General features: G+C 40.4%; 4 protein-coding genes across 8 annotated transcripts in view; all 4 read left to right on the forward strand.

Moving 5' to 3' along the window:
• Positions 1-1,220: 1,220 nt before the first annotated feature.
• On the forward strand, positions 1,221-5,818 carry LOC109142662 (dimethylaniline monooxygenase [N-oxide-forming] 5). Its single transcript, XM_027290414.1, has 9 exons — positions 1,221-1,566; positions 1,899-2,087; positions 2,438-2,603; positions 3,268-3,410; positions 3,522-3,718; positions 3,885-4,020; positions 4,168-4,387; positions 4,869-4,941; positions 5,065-5,818. Exons 1-9 carry the CDS (start codon positions 1,441-1,443, stop codon positions 5,471-5,473), a joined length of 1,659 nt encoding a protein of 552 aa, XP_027146215.1. The 5' UTR covers positions 1,221-1,440; the 3' UTR covers positions 5,474-5,818.
• A 787-nt stretch (positions 5,819-6,605) lies between these two features.
• On the forward strand, positions 6,606-11,299 carry LOC104935729 (dimethylaniline monooxygenase [N-oxide-forming] 5-like). Of its 3 annotated transcripts, none has more exons than XM_027289838.1 (11): positions 6,606-6,860; positions 7,697-7,811; positions 8,413-8,539; positions 8,934-9,122; positions 9,231-9,396; positions 9,471-9,613; positions 9,687-9,883; positions 10,024-10,159; positions 10,257-10,476; positions 10,572-10,644; positions 10,728-11,299. In XM_027289838.1, the coding sequence occupies exons 3-11, from the start codon at positions 8,414-8,416 to the stop codon at positions 11,125-11,127; spliced, it is 1,650 nt and encodes a 549-aa protein (XP_027145639.1). In that variant the 5' UTR covers positions 6,606-6,860; positions 7,697-7,811; position 8,413; the 3' UTR covers positions 11,128-11,299. The 3 variants fall into 3 exon arrangements, with proteins under 3 accessions (XP_027145639.1, XP_027145637.1, XP_027145638.1); XM_027289836.1 differs by having other exon boundaries at positions 6,607-6,860; positions 8,375-8,539; XM_027289837.1 differs by having other exon boundaries at positions 6,607-6,860; positions 8,396-8,539.
• Positions 11,300-11,964: 665 nt separating this feature from the next.
• Positions 11,965-18,869, forward strand: LOC113744040 (dimethylaniline monooxygenase [N-oxide-forming] 5-like). 3 transcript variants are annotated; one of them, XM_027290576.1, is made up of 11 exons: positions 13,884-14,116; positions 14,243-14,277; positions 14,517-14,657; positions 15,753-15,941; positions 16,093-16,258; positions 16,388-16,530; positions 16,624-16,820; positions 16,934-17,081; positions 17,162-17,369; positions 17,453-17,525; positions 17,614-18,869. In XM_027290576.1, exons 3-11 carry the CDS (start codon positions 14,526-14,528, stop codon positions 18,026-18,028), a joined length of 1,671 nt encoding a protein of 556 aa, XP_027146377.1. In that variant the 5' UTR covers positions 13,884-14,116; positions 14,243-14,277; positions 14,517-14,525; the 3' UTR covers positions 18,029-18,869. The 3 variants fall into 3 exon arrangements, with proteins under 3 accessions (XP_027146378.1, XP_027146377.1, XP_027146376.1); XM_027290577.1 differs by lacking the exons at positions 13,884-14,116; positions 14,243-14,277 and adding an exon at positions 11,965-11,983; XM_027290575.1 differs by lacking the exon at positions 14,243-14,277 and having other exon boundaries at positions 13,885-14,116.
• Positions 18,870-18,892: 23 nt separating this feature from the next.
• Positions 18,893-19,957, forward strand: part of LOC109141804 (dimethylaniline monooxygenase [N-oxide-forming] 5) — a 5,623-nt gene continuing 4,558 nt past the window's right edge. Inside the window, exon 1 of the mRNA XM_027290578.1 lies at positions 18,893-19,544. Coding sequence (XP_027146379.1) covers positions 19,413-19,544 — 132 coding nt within the window. The 5' untranslated portion in view covers positions 18,893-19,412. The remainder of the gene's footprint in view (positions 19,545-19,957) is intronic.

The following is a 19,957-nucleotide window of genomic DNA, read 5'->3' on the forward strand; positions in this document are numbered from 1 at the left end:
GGCGATTTATCTAAAAATTGTAAATATATTGATAGTCACTTCATCGTGTTTCATGGTCACTTTACATTGCAATATTTTTTATATCATAGTTACTTTACCTTACAATATTAATTATAACATGCTACTTTTACCATCAGTACTCGTTTTTTGTTTTTTTGCACATTGTCTGTTGTTTGCAGATTGTTTTGTTCTTTTGTTTTATTGTGTAGGTTATAAGATACTTGTGTCTGTTCCTTGTGTTTTGCCCTTTCTACTTTAATTCTGTAGTGTATAATACACTCTGTTGCTGTAACAAGCAAATTTCCCCGTTGTGGGATGAATCAAGTACAATCTAACCTAATCTAATCTAATCTAATCTAATGCAAAAACAAGTCCATTGTGTACTTTATTGTTTCACTGGTCAACCTAAATTTGCTCTACTAGCACGAGAGCATGTTTGTTCTTTATTGTTCTCACATCAATCAGATTCATAAAACCATTTCAAAGCAGACATTTTCACTTATCATAGCAGTAAAACCACAGGCTGGACTGATAACATTAATGATTTTCCAGGAATTAATGCAGTGCAGTTCAGTATAGTGCCCCATTTCTGTTGCATTTAGATATATTGTGTGTTCTGAACTTGGGGTAGATGTATGCATAATGAGAGAAACCAACCTGTAGTGTTTTGCATGTATGACAGGCTACTAATCAGTCCATATTGTACTGTAAGGGGTTGAAAATAAGTAAATACACCATGTAGCTCATGATGTCCATATGAAAGCAACGTGGACATACTTGTAAATGCATCCACAACCTACAGCAGGTTTGGCCTGTTATCAGACAGGTAGCTTATTATTTTTGGTCCAATCACAGGTGTGTAGGGGTGGGACCTGAGTGAGAGTTCCACGAAAGAGAAGTTGAGTGAGTTCAAAGTATGAGATCAGGAGGAAAAGAAAAAATAATGGAGAGCTGAGGGCAGACTTAAACCAAAACTTGAAAGTAAAAACCTGGGTGTTTTATTTTTATTTAGATTGTTTCTGTTTCTATGTATTGAATAAATACAAACTATGTCATACTTAAACTATATTACATTAATAATGCACAGACCACATTTATCCACTTAAATGGGTTGACCTTTGTTGCAATAGGTCAAACCAGTGCAGTTAAAAATCATATTTAACAGCACTGGGTAAAGTATTTCAGCTGTTTAAAATCTTTTACTGATATTTCTCTGGTATACTTCTAATTTGGCTTTTCTGCTGTTAGTTCTAGTGACCCTAGAATATAGATAAGGAGCATCCATAGCTCCTCCCATGCTTCTCAGTAATATTCCACTCTGTGTAGTTGAGCAAGATTCCTGGTATTCAATCACAGCTGTGGAATTTTTTTGTCCTACAAAAAAATCTATTTAACTCCATCAGATCAGTCCCCGCTGCTCAGTCATACAGCCTCTCCAGCATGAAGGTTGCAGTGATCGGTGCAGGGCTTTCTGGTCTGACCAGCATCAAGTCCTGTTTGGATGAAGGTCTGGAGCCCACCTGCTTTGAGAGCAGCCATGACATTGGGGGTCTGTGGAGATTTAAGGTGAGGGGCAATGCTTTTATGCAAATGCACATATTTTCCATTCACCATGCTCTGCAGTCATGCTCATTTACCTTTTAGAGTATGCTTGTAATGTTAAACTGTGCAGGATTATACGTGCAAATTGGCAATCAGTAATAAAAAATAATAATATCTAAATAATACATAATAAGTAATAAAAATAAGCTCTCAAATGTATTTATATGTTTTATTTGAAATCTTTTCCTAAGTTCTTTAAAGTTTGGGACATGTTTGGGACAGAGAGGGTGCAAAATATTATTTATACTGTAGTGACAGCTTTATCATCTATATATATATATATTGTCCTTCTATAGGAGACACCTGAGCCTGGACGTGCCAACATCTATCAGTCGGTGGTGATTAACAGCTCCAAAGAGATAATGGCCTTCAGTGACTTTCCTCCACCCGCTCAGCTCCCAAATAACATGCACCACTCTGAGGTGCTGCTTTATCTACGCCTCTATGCTCAGTCCTTCAAGCTGCTGCAACATATACAATTCCAGGTTAGTGGATAATAATCTGAATGTAATGCAACTCCAAATCTGCAAGTCTGCATCTGTCGGTTGCTTTTCTATTATTCTTAAAGCTGCACACAAATACAAAACAGTGTATTAGAAACTATTTATTAAATGTTTGCATACTGCTTATACGTGCTCAATAAGATGACTGAGAGAACCAGTGTGTTGGATTTAATGCCTTGTGCCTTAAACATTACACACACACATTACTAAAGTAATACGTTACCAATAACTAGAACAGACTTACATAACATAAAGCAACGAGAACTCCTCATAGAAAAAAATGCCAACATCATTGAAGGATATGCAATAATGTGCGTGTGTGTGTGTGTCAGACTACAGTGGTCAGTGTGAGGCAGACCCTGGATTTTGCAGCAACAGGCCAATGGGATGTGGAGACAGAGACGAGAGACGGTCAGAGAGAGACTCGTGTTTTTGATACGGTGATAGTTTGTACCGGACACTTCACCCAGCCTCACCTGCCCCTCGGAGACTTCCCAGGTACCAACAACGTTTTTATTGGCTTCATTGGTTGCAGGTGAACTGAAACGTCATTTTTAGTGTCCCACTAACAGAGACTGTGAAGTAGACTTGCAAACTTTATCTAGCAGTTTGAGTACGGGTACAAATATGTTTGTATATGTGTTATTTGAAATATAAACAAAAATAGAGTAATACCAAATTGTAGGTAAGGCTTTTAACAATGAATGATAAACCAGAGGAACTAGCTAGCCAAGTGGCATCACTCTTTACTCACCTCCTTTCACCTTTCACCGTCCTGTGAAGCCTTCCATCCATTCTGTTGTCTCTCAAAAATAAGGGCCTGATGTTTATTTAGCTTGCACTCATGGCCCTTCTCCATCCTCTCTTCCCTGGTCCACATAGAGATCAAACATCTGTTATTACTTCTTTAACTCAGGCCAGTTCATTAGATCATCCCAGGCAACAACTATGTAGGTTCTGCACAGAGTATCTTATGTCCTGAGTGTTTTCGCTCTCCCTGTGGTGCTGCGTTCTTCTGATACATTGAGATTCTTGCCCTAGTCTCTCCTCTGTCTTGGTGCTGCACGTTATCTTTAGGTTGCATGCACTTCATCAGTATTGTCCCTGATTGAATTCAGCACAATGATTGATTCACTGATTGCTCTTTGATTTCCCATCTCAGGTATTGAGAGCTTTGAAGGCAACTATTTTCACAGCTGGGATTATCGCAGTGCTGACGATATGCAGGGGAAAAGAGTGGTGGTGATTGGGATTGGGAACTCTGGAGGTGATATTGCTGTGGATATCAGTAGAGTTGCTGAGAAGGTACAAAACTAAACTGCTTCTTTGTATGTGTTCAAATAAACGTGATCCTAAAAATATATAAAAAGCTGAGCATATGATTCTTAACCCTCTATGTGCTGACCTGACCTGCAGGTGTACCTCAGTGCCAGGAGCGGAGCGTGGGTTGTCAGCCGTGTAGGAGAGGGTGGGCTCCCATGTGACCTTCTTGGGAGTTCTCGATTGGATATGGTGATGGAGAAGCTCTTCCCCTCGTGGGTCAATAAGATGGTGGAGAACAGGCTGAACAAAGCATTCGACCACAAACTATACGGCCTGAAACCAAGTCATAGGTAACCATTATTAATCGTTAACACGATCAATGTGTAGTCAGCGTTTCAGTTAAACTCAAAGTCTACATCCATACACAACAGTGGTCTTTAATCAATATTAGGAAAGTCTACCTTATTACTCTAAGTGTACATGTACATGTTTGACACTCTGCTGTCTTTTGGGCAGTTTTTTTCAACAGATGCCTGTTGTGAACGACGACCTGCCAGCTCGGATCATTTCAGGTCGGGTTCAGTTGAAACCAAACGTGAAGCAGTTCTGTGGATCCACTGTGGTCTTCACCGATGGCAGCGTTATGGATAAGGTATGATCAACACATGCATCTGTCATGTAAAAAAAAACACTGTTGCTTGAAATATGGCTCAAACTCCATTATCTGGTTCCTAAAATGAAATAACGTGATTTAATATTAATAGTCTTCTAATATTTTAGATTTATGTGTGTCATACAGGTGGATGTAGTGGTCTTTGCCACCGGGTACAACTACAGCTTCCCCTTCCTGCCCTCAGCTCTGCAGGCTAAAAGTGGTTACAGGCTGCATCTCTTCAAGCATGTGTTCCCTCCTGCACTGACCCGGCCTACACTGGCAGTGGTGGGCTTCATCCGTGGCTTCGGGGCTGTCAATCCTCTTGCTGAGTTGCAGGCCCGCTGGGCTACGAGAGTGTTTAAAGGTGAAGTACAACACAGATACTAACTATGAGTTTTATTCTCACGTGTATACTGACTAATTACTTTATCCTGATGCTGAAAGCACTCATCAGTACACGGGTTCAGTTGTTATTTTTGGTGTCTACATTAGTTCAGATGATAAAGAAAGACCCTTGAGTTGCTGTTCTGCAGTGGACCTTCATGATAAGTATGCATGATATAGGAAATTATGATATTACATGAAGAGATAGTTCATTTAGATTAAACATGTTTTATAGCTGAAATCTCTGAAACCATAAATCGAAGTTTCTTCAGCAGACCTTCGATCAGTTCAAAATGTTATTAAAAGTGATTTATAAGCAATTTTTATGAAATCAGTCAGTGGTATCGCATGCATGAGGTATCGAGCTGATAACACCACATGATGTATGTCTTTGAGCTGTCAAACACAAACAGAACATCAGGGTTAAGACAACTGTTAAATGACTTTTATTTTTCATGCAGGCTTATCCAAACTCCCCTCAGAAAAGACCATGATCAAGGACATTGAGAAAGACACAGAAAACATGCATCAGAGGTTGGAAATGATCTGTATTATACAGCTTTTCAAGTCTTTAAGGTCCATATTAAGTTGTTGTCTCGATGAATAATAGCCGCAGACGCCCTTAAACACCAGTTTTTGTTTGTTTCTCTCTGTCAGGTTTGCCTGCTCAGACCGTAACCCGATCCAGGTGGATTACATCCCTTACCTGGATTATCTGGCCGAGCAGGTTGGGGTTCGACCAAACTTACTGTGGCTCCTGCTGACAGACCCCAGACTGGCACTGAATATCATACTGGGTCCCTGCACTTCATATCAGTACCGTCTGACTGGGCCAGGCCAGTGGGCTGGGGCACGTCAGGCCATCCTCACTCAGTGGGATCGGGTGGCTCAGCCTTTCAAGACCAGAGTGGTACCAGAACCAGAGACCAAGCCTTCTTCTAGACGGAGCACCATACTGATCTTCTCAGGTGCAGCACTACTGTGCTGTTTTTACTGCAATAAACATTACCCCAACTTCTTTCCCGTCACTCTGAATATCCTCAAGACAAAGTTCTACCACTTCTGAGTACTGTAGTTCGGTATGTTGAACACCTGAGTCTTTTTCTTAATTTGATTACAATCTTAACCTCGAGCACCTTTTGTTTCATGCTGCTTAGAAATACATCCAGAGTCCAGTCATGAGACTTAACAGGTGTTGTGGCATAGGAGGTAGAGGTAGGATCCTGATTATTAGGTTTGCAGCTCGACCTGCAACGAAAATTGTAAATCACTTTGGATAAAAGGTGCTCTATCACTGTAGCCGTTTAATGGTATTCAGTCTTTGACAACAAGGAAATTACAATATCCCCTATCCTAAGCATGTAGAAGCTGTAGTTTAACAGGTTTAGTTACCTCTGTACTTATGTGGACTAATGAATAACAGGTTTAGTTACCTCTGTACTTATGTGGACTAATGAAGGGAGGGTTTTTGTACTTATCTCAATGCAGTCTGGATTAATTTAGTCAAGGAGTGAAGGGTGGACTATCACAACTGTAGAGAACAATAAACCAGAACAAGACATAAAACTCCTATCCAGCCTTTGCAGGACAAGAGGAACACTTCAGTGTAACTTTGATGAAAACACTCAAATTAAAACTATCCAGGTGGTCATACCAGTGAGACCAATGAGTCTGTTTTCTGTGGTTTTCTTTGTGTGACGTTCAGTTGATCTGTCTATCATTTTGGTATTTCTGTGTGTTTATCTAAACTATCTTAATTAACCTGCAAATATAAACTGACGTGATTTCTTACAATTCTGCCAACAACCTCAAAATAGAAAAATAAAACAAAGGCAAATTTAAAAGAATATGTATTTGATATTATTGACTCTATTTAAGCATATTTAAATACAATTTGTAGGCCGACTAAAGGACATAATCGAAGGTATGTTTTGTGTATTACATTTTTTTTGTATTTACAGAATTATTTTTCTCATCAGAAGAATTTAGCCCAACCATCTAACCAATGCTGGGGAGGAGTGGACTATACGTACAAGCAGTAGTTCGACATACATACATTTTGCAGTAGTCTGCTGGTAATTCACACAGATTGCTTTCAGCTGTTTCTTCACAGTTCCAGTGCAATCTATACTTTGGGACATTATTTCTATAAGAATCACTTCATAAAAAACATTTTGCGCCTGAGTTTGTCATGCTTTTGGGTTTCTTGTGTAGTATTTTCTGTTTTATGTTTAAAGAGCCTTCTCGCTTGTTTTTTTTTGTGTCACCTGTGTTCAATTAGTTCTCTGGAATTTTGCCCATGTGTTTCCCCTTTTCCACGTCTCGTGTGTCTCTGTGTCCAGTGTTGCTCTGTCCTGGCTCTTCTCCTGTTTTTAGTGAATCTATTGTTGATGAGATTTTTCTTTGTGGGATTAAGTTTGTTTTTTTACTTTGACTCTTCAGCTGCTTCTCCAGTAAGTCGTTCCAAGTTACCACTACTTCAAGCCTACCTACCTGTTTGCATTTGGCTTCACTCTTTGGACTAAACTGTAACTGAGTCTCTTTTGTCTCTCATTTAACTCCGCAGATCACAATTTTCTCTAAGAACTTGGATAATTCTGAATTAGATTAGCATTTTCAAGATTTTAAGATGGCATTCCTCTTGACCAACTGTTATTGTGTAAGGTGTTTTTCATTCACTATTGAACTGAATACTGGAAGTCAAGAAAACCCAGAGATATAAACTGGTAACTTGGTTAAAAGGGAATCTCTCAATACATAGAAAATGCTTTCACTAAGCACAAAATGCACAGATACTGTAGGGTTAGTATAAAAAGAGGGTAGTTAAATATACACAGTGCTTTAATGCAGCAAAAGATTACAGCTCAGATCATTGAGGCGTTCAATCCTGTGCTTGTGTTTAAGGTCTGCAGAGTTTCTGTTCTAGACTGTGTTTTCTTCTTATCTCAGACATGATAGGAGAAAGGCCTTCTTGAGTTGGTGTACAGATGTAGATAATCGTGTAAATTCAGAGATTTTAATCCTGCTAATCAAAGCTTTTATAAATAAAATGCTGTTTGCTGTCACGTGAAAACAGATATTTTCACTTATACAGAGTTTTACAAAAGCTGTACCATGTTTTGAGTTGCACTTTGTCTTCTGGTTTGCCTTTCCTTCATTATCTTGGTCCTTTAGAAACAGGGATTACTCACTGACTATCACTCTAGTGACACAATAACCACCAGCTGCTGTTAAAACACCTCCCCAGTGAAGTTCATTGTGCTTGTTTCCTTTGGTTTTCACTTATTAGAGAACGCACAGTGGATGAATCATAAATCGGCCCTGCCCTATGATTAAAACCTGACAAAACAGATTTGAAGAGGAAGTGCAGTTTAAGTCCATTATTCATCTCTCCCTGTGAAGAGGTAAGGTTGCTTCAAATGTAATTAAAGTAGTTTTATGGGTGCCATTGTGATTTTTGCAGTTAATTTGGCTGTTGTGTGAGTGAAGGGTGTGTTCAAGCATTGTGTTTCTATGTTGCTGTTGTTTTATGTAATGTACTTTATACTCAAGTACCACACAAGTACAAATTTAACTGTAACTCAGCCAGCTAGAACAATATGTATGATGATAATGATAATCATATGTATTGTTTTATAGTGCAGTATTAGTACTTTTACTTCTGAGAGAGGTACAGTAATTAAGGTCCATCCTCCAGCAATTAATCCAACATGGTTCAGCAGTTTCTCGTCTTTGTTACAGCTCTGCGACATTTAACCTTCAAAATGGTCTCTTCAGTTTTAATTTCACACCAAAGTTTTGCTGAAAAAAGGAGGCATGTATCGAGCCATTGTCTTTAAAATGAAATTAAATTAATCTAATTATCCTTGATTGACTCAAGCAACTTAAAACACCATAATTTATATGCAAATTAATGACAATGAATGCAGACAACATGAAACTACTTCACATCATACTTCTTTATTAGATCAGTCCCCGCTGCCGTCAGTCTTGTTTCCTCTCCAGCATGAAGGTGGCAGTGATCGGTGCAGGGGTTTCTGGTCTGGGAAGCCTCAAGGTCTGTTTGGATGAAGGTCTGGAGCCCACCTGCTTTGAGAGCAGCCATGACATTGGGGGTCTGTGGAGATTTAAGGTGAGGGGCAATGCTTGCATATTATAAGCTTGTTTCAATTCAGCATGTACTGCGATCATAAATAAATAAAAATAAATGCTCTATGGATCTCATGTTGGAAGCTGTCATTCACAGTCCAACTCAAAAGGCTCACAAGGTGCTACGTAAATGAAGTTTGACCCTTTACCAATTTATACCGTCCCTTTTTTCAGCTGCCGACTTTGTCTTTGGTTTTTTTGCTTATACGGCAACATACAGTATGTAAAATAATAAGCATAACTATTATTTGATTTAAATGAGAACATGTGGACTTGTAGCTGCACTGAAGCAGTATGTGAACATACTTTGTTTGGTAACACAGACATAATATTCATCAAAAATAAGGGTAAAAATGTTGAGTATTGTCCTCCTATAGGAGACGCCTGAGCCTGGACGTGCCAACATCTATAAGTCGGTAGTGATTAACAGCTCCAAAGAGATGATGGCCTTCAGTGACTTTCCTCCACCTGCTGAGCTCCCAAATAACATGCACCACTCTGAGGTGATGCTTTATGTGCGCCTCTATGCTGAGGCCTTCAAACTGCTACAACACATACAATTCCAGGTTAGTGGCCTTAAGGATTGTTTAAGGTGATAATAATCTAAGGTAGTTCTTCCATAAGGACGTGCAACATCTATTAATGGAGATTATTCAACACTCTGTGTGTGTCAGACTACAGTGGTCAGTGTGAGGCAGACCCTGGATTTTGCAGCAACAGGCCAATGGGACGTGGAGACAGAGACGAGAGACGGTCAGAGGGAGACTCGTGTTTTTGATGCAGTGATAGTTTGTACCGGACACTTCACCCAGCCTCACCTGCCCCTCGGAGACTTCCCAGGTACCAACAACATTTTCATTCATTTTTATTGGCTTGCAATTTTCACAAATTTTACAAATTTCCTCCTTTTGCAGGTATTGAGAGCTTTGAAGGTAGATATTTCCATAGCTGGGATTATCGCAGTGCTGACGATATGGAAGGGAAAAGAGTGGTGGTGATTGGGATTGGGAACTCTGGAGGTGATATTGCTGTGGATATCAGTAGAGTTGCTGAGAAGGTACAAAACTAAACTGCTTCTTTGTATGTGTTCAAATAAATGTGATCCTAAAAATATACGACCTGACCTGCAGGTGTACCTCAGTGCCAGGAGTGGAGCGTGGCTCGTCAGTCGTGTAGGAGAGGGTGGGCTCCCAGCTGACCTTGTTGGCACTTCTCGACTGGATATGATGATGGGGAAGCTCTTCCCCTCGTGGGTCAATAAGATGGTGGAGAATAAACTGAACAAAGTAGTCAACCACAAACTGTACGGCCTGCAACCAAATCATGGGTAACAACATACCTTAGATAAACATCTTTATTTCAAAAATTATTATTACGTTCATGACATCCAGCAATATGAAAGACCATTCTGATGATTTTACACTCCTCATGTAGCGCCCTAACATAGCTCTGCTGTCTTTTGGGCAGTTTTTTTCAACAGATCCCTCTTGTGAATGACGACCTGCCAGCTCGGATCATTTCCGGTCGTGTTCAGTTGAAACCAAACGTGAAGCAGTTCTGTGGATCCACTGTGGTCTTCGCCGATGGCAGCGTTATAGACAAGGTGTGTGTTGGTAGTGATGGATCAATGCAAATCATTGGGAAAAAACGATTGCTCCATTTTTGTCTTCTAATATTTTAGTTTTATGTGTGTCATACAGGTGGATGTAGTGGTGTTTGCCACCGGGTACAACTACAGCTTCCCCTTCCTGCCCTCAGCTCTGCAGGCTAAAAGTGGTTACAGGCTGAATCTCTACAAGCATGTGTTCTCTCCTGCACTGACCCGGCCTACACTGGCAGTGGTGGGCTTCATCCACGGCTTGGGGGCAATCAATCCTTTAGCGGAGATGCAGGCCCGCTGGGCTACGAGAGTGTTTAAAGGTGAAGTACAGCTACTTTTGATCAGTTCACGTTTTTAAGCTCTTATAGAGAAACAAGCTTAAAACAAGTTTCTGTGCAACCTTTTTTTCATGCAGGCTTAACGAAACTCCCCTCAGAAAAGACCATGATCAAGGAAATTGAGAAAGACACAGTAACCATGCATCAGAGGTCTGAAATTGTTTGTACTGTTCAAGTCTTCAAGATCCATATTAAGCTGCTGTGACAATTATAAATGTTTTTTTTTTTGTCAGGTTTGCCTGCTCAGACCGTAACCCCATCCAGGTGGAGTACGTGCCTTACCTGGACTTTGTGGCCGAGCAGGTTGGGGTTCGACCAAACCTACTGTGGCTCTTACTGACAGACCCGAGACTGGCACTGAATATTCTACTGGGTCCCTGCACTCCATATCAGTACCGTCTGACTGGGCCAGGCCAGTGGGCTGGAGCCCGTCAGGCCATCCTCACTCAGTGGGATCGGGTGATTCAGCCTTTCAAGACCAGAGTGGTACCAGAACCAGAGACCAAGCCTTCTTCTAAGCGGAACATCATCATGTTTTTCTCAGGGTCAGTGCTCCTGTGCTGCATTGTCTATAATAAGCATGAACTCTCCTCTTTCTTCTCATTGCTCTCATTACTCAGATCTCCTCAGTAAGCTGCACAGACTGTGCAGTACTGAGACTCGATGATGGCTGTAGCCTGTTTTTAGACTGTATGAATTCAATCAGTGCTTTTAAGTAAACGTGCTACTTTTACGTCTGTGCAGCATTCTGAACATCATGTATGCCCTTTGCTTTCTCTCATAGCTTTCTTGATACAGAAGGTCTGCACAAATCATTGTTTAATATTCACTGCTTTACATTTGACAGAATTCTGCACAGTTACTCAGTCTTCTCAGGACGTGTGACAGTATATCAAATACCTTTTTAGTCTTGCCTGTTAATGTTATTATCATCCGACATGCTGGGTTTTCCTTCCTGAGACAAGAGACTCCACGTGATTGCAGAAAGATACTGTTTAGATAAAATAACTGGAGTGCACAGAACCAAGATCTCCAAACTAGTATTCCTCCAAAATATCTAATGTATGGTTTATTGTTTAAATTGTTTTTATGTTAGAAATGGCACATATTGCAAAGTGAACAGTGATTTTAATAGTATTTTTAATAAATACATTTTAAAAATGTTACAGTGCGTTGTTGTGATTGTTAATTTCTTTTCTTTTTTTTGTAATATGAGTACATTTCATTGTTACTGATAAGTGACCCTCAAGGACCGTTGTATTGAATTTAGCAGCAGGTTGAGGCTGCCTGCTCTGCATTGTTATCAGCTTATACATGCTCTTCAGCTTTATTGGCCAAGTATGTGTAGAAGGCAGGTTAATGGGAAATCTAGCACTAGGACCCAGGCAAAAGAGTACTTCCTATGAAAAGGTAAAGTAAGCTCACCTGAGCCTTTGTCTCTGCATTTTGAGACACACCTGAGAGAGCAGCTGACACCAGCCTTTATCTGGTATGTACCATTTTTAAAATATGTTCAAAAGCATAGTTTTAACATTGAAACTGTCGGATCATGAAATATTTGCTTAGCTAATAGCTGCTAAATAAAATGTCCTATTTGTTAGACCCTTCATGTTTGGTGAGTGACTAAAATTTGTCAGTGTTAGGGTGCATGTGAGCATGTGAGAATCAGACCTGGATGACCAAGAAATGGAAGAAAGTGGCCTGTTTCCTGCTGGGTTAAAAGGGGGGGGGGCTGAGTCACGTAGCCATTGTACATGAGTCACCTACGCTTAGTGTGAGTAAGTAAATTGAGTGCTCAAACTTGTTTGTGTGTTGGTATAGTCATCATTTGCTTGTTGTTGGAGATCAACAATTCCCTTAGGCAGTGTCTTTCTCTGAATACACCTGGGACAAGTGTCGTTCAATGTGTACTTTTGTTCAAGGCCAACGAAACATCTCTAATATTAGGCCACAGATCATGTCAAACCAAGGTAGTCCAATTGGTCGTGCAGGGACAGGAGCACAGTCTCTCTGAATTCTTGTGAGAGCAACAGTTGTTGGTATAGATGGAGGCTTACTCATTCTGTTAAATTTCCCTTTGGTTACATACTTTTCTCTGCTGAGAAAGTGAAGTGTCCAACCATCAACACCCTGCTGAATCCAGCTTAGTTCTGATTAGGACGTGTTAAAGAGTTGTCGTTGGGGACAGCCCATTTCAAAATAAAAATATTATGACATTTATAATCTCTTTCTGCTGGTCGGCATCTAGATGCCAAACCCCCTCCTTGGTCCTGATAAAGGACACCTCCCTGACCTTCTCTGCTTGCATGAACATAGCAGATATTAGACAGTTTTGGGTGAGCCATGGCCAGACTGTAAGGCTTCTCTTTAAAGCCTCAAAAGCTTTGGGCTCCACCTGGTCCCAAACACCACTGAGGGGCGATGGCACCGACAGCTTCAACCTTTGAAGGGTCTGTAGCAATGCTATTGCAAGACACAATTTTTATAATCTGTCCAGCGCTTTGACCAGATTCATAAGGGATAACAGATGGACTGGAACCTGTTATGAACAGTATACAGTATAAAGATTGATTAATAAAAATGGTGTGTTCCATTAAAACTATGGGAGCTTCACGTGGTTATCCTGTTGAAGAGGAGACAATAACGCTCTTGTTCCTTCAGTCGACTCTTTGATTTGATGCTCGGGTCCTACAGCAACATCTAGTGGACAGTCACCCAGACACAGATGTCTCATCTTCACCTTTATCAGAATCATAATCACATTCAGATCTACACTAGAAGGGATTATGCAAATGACACAATTAGATCTACATAGGGATTATTAAACTCAACGTTTATTTATGTAGCACCTTTCATGCAAACATGCAGCCCACAGTGCTTCACAGAAAACAGAAATAGACAATAATAAATACATTTTGCAAACATAAATTAACTACAGAGGTGGAGTCCTTCAGATCCACAGCAGACTGTTCAGAGGGGCGAATCGTGATTAAAGGTGGACTCCAGCTGCAGAGGATCTGATGGATCTGTTGTAAGCATCGTATCACATCTAAGAGAAAGGCTGGTGCCAGGTTAATCAATGATTTAAAACTAACAACAGGATTGTAGGGTGTACCACCCCACCTCTCTCTGGATGCCAGCTGGGACTGTCTCCAGTCCCCCCTGATAACAATAAATTGTTATTGAAGATGGAGCATGTTGGCTCTACAGGATGATTTTTTTCCCCCCTGGGTTACTATCATGTTTTCCACTAATGATTTTCATACATTTAGGCATTTTATTACCTCAAATTGCTTGGGGAAAACATTGCATATAGTTGCCATAGATGTGAACATATCTCCCAGGGGACCAGGACTAAAACCCAGGATGTTTACAAGCTCTGGCTCCGCCCCTGCACACAGGACTTGTGGATGTCTGGGTGATGTCCAGTCCAGTGTTTCCGACCCCTGTTAAATGTTGCGTGCAATGTTTTCGAGGCGTTGTCTGTTTGCTTTTCCACTGTTTAACTCTGGCGCTGCAGTGATCCAAGGGTCAGTTTAGGAAACTCACTCTCACTCCGCCCACAGTTTAGTTGCATGCAGCACGAAACCCAAGTGTTTCCTTCCTCATAATATCGCAAAAGGTAAGACAGTGTACGTGCAGAAAGTTGCATACTCGATGGTAACATTTGAATGCATAGCAGGGGGCGAAAGTTTCCCTTAAGGTAAAAAGCGAAATTCTTGAAGTTTTTTCTGTCAACGCCCTGCAGACCCACTCTGAACAACAAACCGTTTGAGATAACAGGTTTGGTTACTTTAAACATGTTCGACGCTTTAACTCATGTTGAACTTTGATTTGTGTGCGTGTGTGTGTGTGTGTGTGTGTGTGTGCGTGCGTGTGTGTGTGTGTGTGTGTGTGTGTGTGTGTGTGTGTGTCCACAACACCAGTTAAGTTTGCTCAGTTCGAGTAAGGAAGCAATCTTATGGCTTACTTCCTGATTTCTGCAGCAGATCAGTGGATCTTCTCTTCTTTGTAATCCACAGATCTGAAATATGACTCGTCGTGTGGCAGTGATTGGAGGAGGTAGTTCAGGTCTGGCCTGCATCAAGTGTTGTTTGGATGAAGGACTGGAGCCCGTCTGCTATGAAAGCAGTGATGACTTTGGTGGTCTGTGGAGGTTTAAGGTAGGTCACACTGGATGCATGTTGGATTTACCACATATATTTTATGTATATAATCCCTGAATTTAGGGATCATGCATTTTCCAGACTTTCCACAGCAGGTAACATTACTGCAGATTCACAACCTGTCCTTGCTTTCCCCCTTCTGGGAGGCTAAAAACAAATAAACACAGTAACAGTTTCTTCTCACAGGCTGTCACTCTGATAAACAGTTAACACTAGATTACTACCTTGTCTTACCTGTTTATGCAATAGATGCCTTAAATTATTTAGCACAATAATTTTTTATGTTTCTATAATGAGTAATGCACCAGTATGTAGAAGCTCTGTAACCAAAATTATATTTTTAATGCTAAAATATAATTAGGGCCTGAGCACCGACAGCGGTGCAAGGACCTTTTAGAACTGAATGAATTTTTCCCCACTATTTTACTTCTTTTCCCTCTCCTGGGATGGATTACGTGCCTGTAACGTTCTTGAAAAGTCACAGATTTTTGCCAGTTAACACTAGATTACTACCTTGTCTTACCTGTTTATGCAACAGATGCCCTAAATTAACAGCATTGGTAATTGGGAAAATCATTTTTTATTGTTTCTGTAATGGTTAATGCACCAGTATGTAGAAGCTCTGTGACCAAAATTATATTTTTAATGCTAAAATATAATTACTATTATTGTTATCCATGAATTTTCGATTTTACGAAAAAAGTGAAAAAATATTAAGGCGCTTGATGAAGATGTCAAATTATAGCTACAGAAGAATTAGTTTTAGTGGTTGAATGTTTGGAGAGCCGGCTCAAATTTGAGTGTGAAAAGGTGAATTCAGTCTGAAATTCCTCTTCAAGATGGTAAAAAGTCGAGAGCTCACTGAGTCCGCATTAAAGCACGTCATTATGCTGGATGGTCTCTGACAGGTGGTCTAATAAATTCATTAAGCACTGTATATCTGTATGTATTTTACCTGTATTTATTTCTATATCTGTGTATGTGCATTGAGAGCCAAATTCCTTATACGTGTACTCATACCTGGTCAATAAAAGTGATTCTGATAAGTTAGGATGGATATACAGTATTTTCACTTCCTGGCTGTTCTTGCAGGAGAATCCAGAGCCAGACAGAGCCAGCATCTACCACTCTGTCATCATCAACACCTCCAAGGAGATGATGTGTTTCAGTGATTTTCCCATTCCTGGACACTACCCCAACTTCATGCACAACTCCCTCATCATGGACTACTTTCGAATGTATGCGGACAACTTCCAGCTCACCAAGTACATACGCTTCAATGTAAGGACACTTAAATAACTTCCTGCCTAGAGTTACATTTCTCTGCAGTTAAAAAGATGCAGCTTTGTCAACTTAGTTCCTACTCACTTAAGCTTTTGTACTGTTCTCAGCAAACTGCTCAGCTATCTGTCTCTGTCTTTGTGTTGTTCAGACCAAAGTCTTGCAGGTGAAGCAGAGATCAGATTTTTCTCATTCGGGCCAGTGGGATGTTGAGACAGAGAACAAGGACGGCAAAAAGGAGAAACACATTTTTGATGCTGTGATGATCTGTATTGGACATCACTGCCACCCCAATATGCCCCTACATGACTTCCCAGGTACCACCCACTATATAAGGCTGTGACTATAAACATCCAGAATGAACCTTTGGCACAGTTTGAATGTGATATAGCATTACATAATGCTATATTGTTGACTTTAATGTTTGATCATCTTTTTTGTTTCAGGCATTGACACTTTCAAGGGAAAGTATTTCCACAGCCGAGACTACAAGACTCCTGAGGAGTGGAGGAATAAGAAGGCTGTAGTGATTGGAATAGGGAACTCTGGAATAGACATAGCAGTGGAATTGAGCAGAGTCACCAAACAGGTTTGGATGAGTTAGTTACACATAAAGTATGTAGTGACGTGTCTAAATTTGACATTTGACTGACAACCATGTCTTCTTGTCTTTTCCTCCCAGCTTTACCTGAGCACACGAAGAGGAGCCTGGATTCTGAACCGAGTCGGGGAAAATGGGCTACCACTTGACATGCTTTTTAACAGGGTGTTATATTCTATGCAAAGAATCCTTCCCTTTAGTTTTTTCTGTGATTTAGGAGAGAGACAACTCAACCGAAGATTTGACCACGCTCTGTACAATCTTAAACCAAAGCACAGGTACTGTGTCTGTTTTTTCTTCTGACCTTTTGTCCTGTTTTTATTAAATTACTTGCAGTATCTTTTATTCAAATTGTAGTAACACAACTAACCAGTGTGAATATAAATGTCAGGTTGTTCAGCCAACATCCCACAGTGAATGATGAGCTTCCCAACCGCATCCTGTCAGGAACAGTTCAAGTGAAGCCCAACATCCGCAGATTTCAGGGGTCCAATGTGGAGTTTGATGATGGGAGTGTAGTGGAGGATGTTGACCTGGTGGTAGGTTTTTTTTTTGCATACACACTCACACTGACAGTCTGACAGTACTGTGTCTTTGAGATGAGCCTTCTGTCTTGCAGGTGTTTGCCACAGGTTACAGGTTTTCCTTTCCATTCCTGGCCTCACAAGTCGTCACAGTGACTGAGAACAAAGCATCTCTGTACAAGTACGTGTTTCCTCCTGAGTTGGCCCGCCCTACTCTGGCTATCATTGGTCTAGTGCAGCCACTGGGGGCCATTATGCCCATCTCTGAGATGCAGGCCAGATGGGCCACACGCGTCTTTAAAGGTAATACATGTTTTATAAAATAATAATAATAATAACCCAACCTTATCTCATATCTCAAACTCAACGTCTCCTCTCAAACACAGGCTGCATCAAGCTTCCTTCAGTGGCTTCCATGTTAAAGGATATCCAATGCAAGGAGGAGACAATGGCCAAAAGGTATTTACTCTGCTTTGTGATTCCTTTTTATATTTTGGATCTGAAAAGTACCAAATCTTGTTATCTACAACATGTTCAACTTTTTCAGGTATGTCACCAGTCACAGACACACCATCCAAGTCGACTATGTCGAATACATGGATGAGATAGCGGAGATGGTGGGAGTACTACCCAACTCCCTGAGGCTGCTGCTGACTGATCCCAGGGTGGGACTGAATGTGATATTCGGCCCCTGCACGCCGTACCAGTATCGTCTCAGAGGTCCAGGAAAGTGGGCTGGAGCCCGTGAGGCCATCCTCACTCAGTGGGAGAGAGTTGCTCAACCCATGCAGACCAGGCCCTGCGATGAGCCCCAATGCAAGCGATCATATGCATGGCTTTTGATGATCTCAGCTGCTGTGATGGGCTTAGCTGCCTACATTAACAGAAACAGCCTTCCATCTTTCCTACAAGACCCTGCTGCACTGTTGGACAAGATAAAAGCGTACTGGCCTGCACAGTGATGTGCAATTCATGCTGTCCATTTCAGCACTCATCATCACTAATCATACAGTACATAAATGTAATTTCTAGACTGTACTACCCCCAACTCCTGAAAGGCATACTATACAAAGAAATGTTAAAATGATGCAGCCTTGTGGTGGCTTCAAAAGAAGTTAGTTTAGAAGTTGAAGTATGCTTAAAAAATGTGACTCAAAATAATGCATTGAGTGATGTTCAGCTCTGGAAACTTCTTAGCAAAGTTATATAGTCATACTGCTTATTGAATAGCCATTAATCTACAGCTTTTATTCTTCATGTACAATCTCTGAACACATATTGTCCTTGTTTCTTGCTGTATAGTCTTGAAGGATCTTACTTTGACAATATTCGCTCTATTTTCATACAATGTATATCACAATGACTACATTCCCTGCATTACCTCTGGCTAATGCTTAAAAGATCAGCAAATCTGATTGCACATGATGAATACCAGGACTTATGGTGCAGTACTTTTATGCTTTTATGGGGTTAGGCTCTAAATACATGTAACAGGTAACCCTGACAAATCAAGCAGCAGCTCTTTTATTACAACTATATTACAGTAAATCATTTTCTTTTCTGAAGCAGAAAATATCTAAAACAAAAATCACAATTATACTCACACTGATATATACTACATACTGTCAATGATTTTGTAAAACAAAGATAACACCAGGTTGTTCAAACAGCCAGACCTATGGCCACACTTGGCTTTGCCAGCAAATTGTTAAATGGTAAACCATCTGGTTCAACAGAGTTTGTGGTTCAAGACAGGTACGTGTTCTGACATTCACTTAATCAATAAAGTAAAGTCTAAGTGCACGTCTCTCTCTCTCTCTCTCTCTCTCTCTCTCTTGTGCTAAAGGTCAGGTTACTGTGTTTTTTATCTGCACGGTGCAGTCATTCATGCAGCTGCTCTCTTAACCCGTGCCACAGTGAGTTTTCTCTTTTGCATCACAACATGTTAGTGATTTGTAAGATTGCATGGGACATTTGGGAAAAGGGAAGTTAGATTTGGCTTTGAAGTGCACAGTTTGATGCACAGTGCAGAATCAGAATTGTTTGGTATTTTAGAACTTGAAAAAAAATCTAGGAAATAAACACAGTGACCAGATTCATGAGGGGTACCAGGTGGACTGAAGCCTGTTATGAACCTCATGTCCTACAGTGACATCTCGTGGACACAGTGGTCAAATCCACTTGATTAGTAAAATCAAAAAATAAGATAATTAGCTTACAGCATGGCTTAATGAGATGTCTCATCCTCACCTTCATTATTTGTGCAGCAGATCAGTGGACTCATCTCTTCTTTGCACATAAAACGTTTTTCTCACAAATCCGTGTCTTAATCCACAGATCTGAAATATGACTCGTCGTGTGGCAGTGATTGGAGGAGGTTGTTCAGGTCTGGCCTGCATCAAGTGTTGTTTGGATGAAGGACTGGAGCCCGTCTGCTATGAAAGCAGTGATGACTTTGGTGGTCTGTGGAGGTTTAAGGTAGGTCACACTGGATGCATGTTGGATTTACTACATATATTTTATGTATATAATCCCTGAATTTAGGGATTATACATTTTACAACATTCTAAACATTCTAAAAACAAACAAACATAGTAACAGTTTCTTCTTATAGGCATTCGCTCTGATTAACAGTTAACACTAGATTACTACCTTGTCTTACCTGTTTATGCAACGTATGCCCTAAATTAATTAGCAAAATCATTTTTTATGTTTCTGTAATGGTTAATGCACCAGTATGTAGAAGCTCTGTGACCAAAATTATATTTTGAATGCTAAAATATAAATACTATTGTTATCTATGAATTTTCGATTTTACGTCATGATGCTGGATGGTCTCTGACAGGTCAAATCAAATCAAATTTTATTTGTATAGCCCAAAGTCACAAAGT

The sequence above is a fragment of the Larimichthys crocea genome, chromosome XVII, assembly GCF_000972845.2.
Source record: "Larimichthys crocea isolate SSNF chromosome XVII, L_crocea_2.0, whole genome shotgun sequence".
In the NCBI taxonomy this organism is placed as follows: Eukaryota; Metazoa; Chordata; class Actinopteri; family Sciaenidae; genus Larimichthys; species Larimichthys crocea.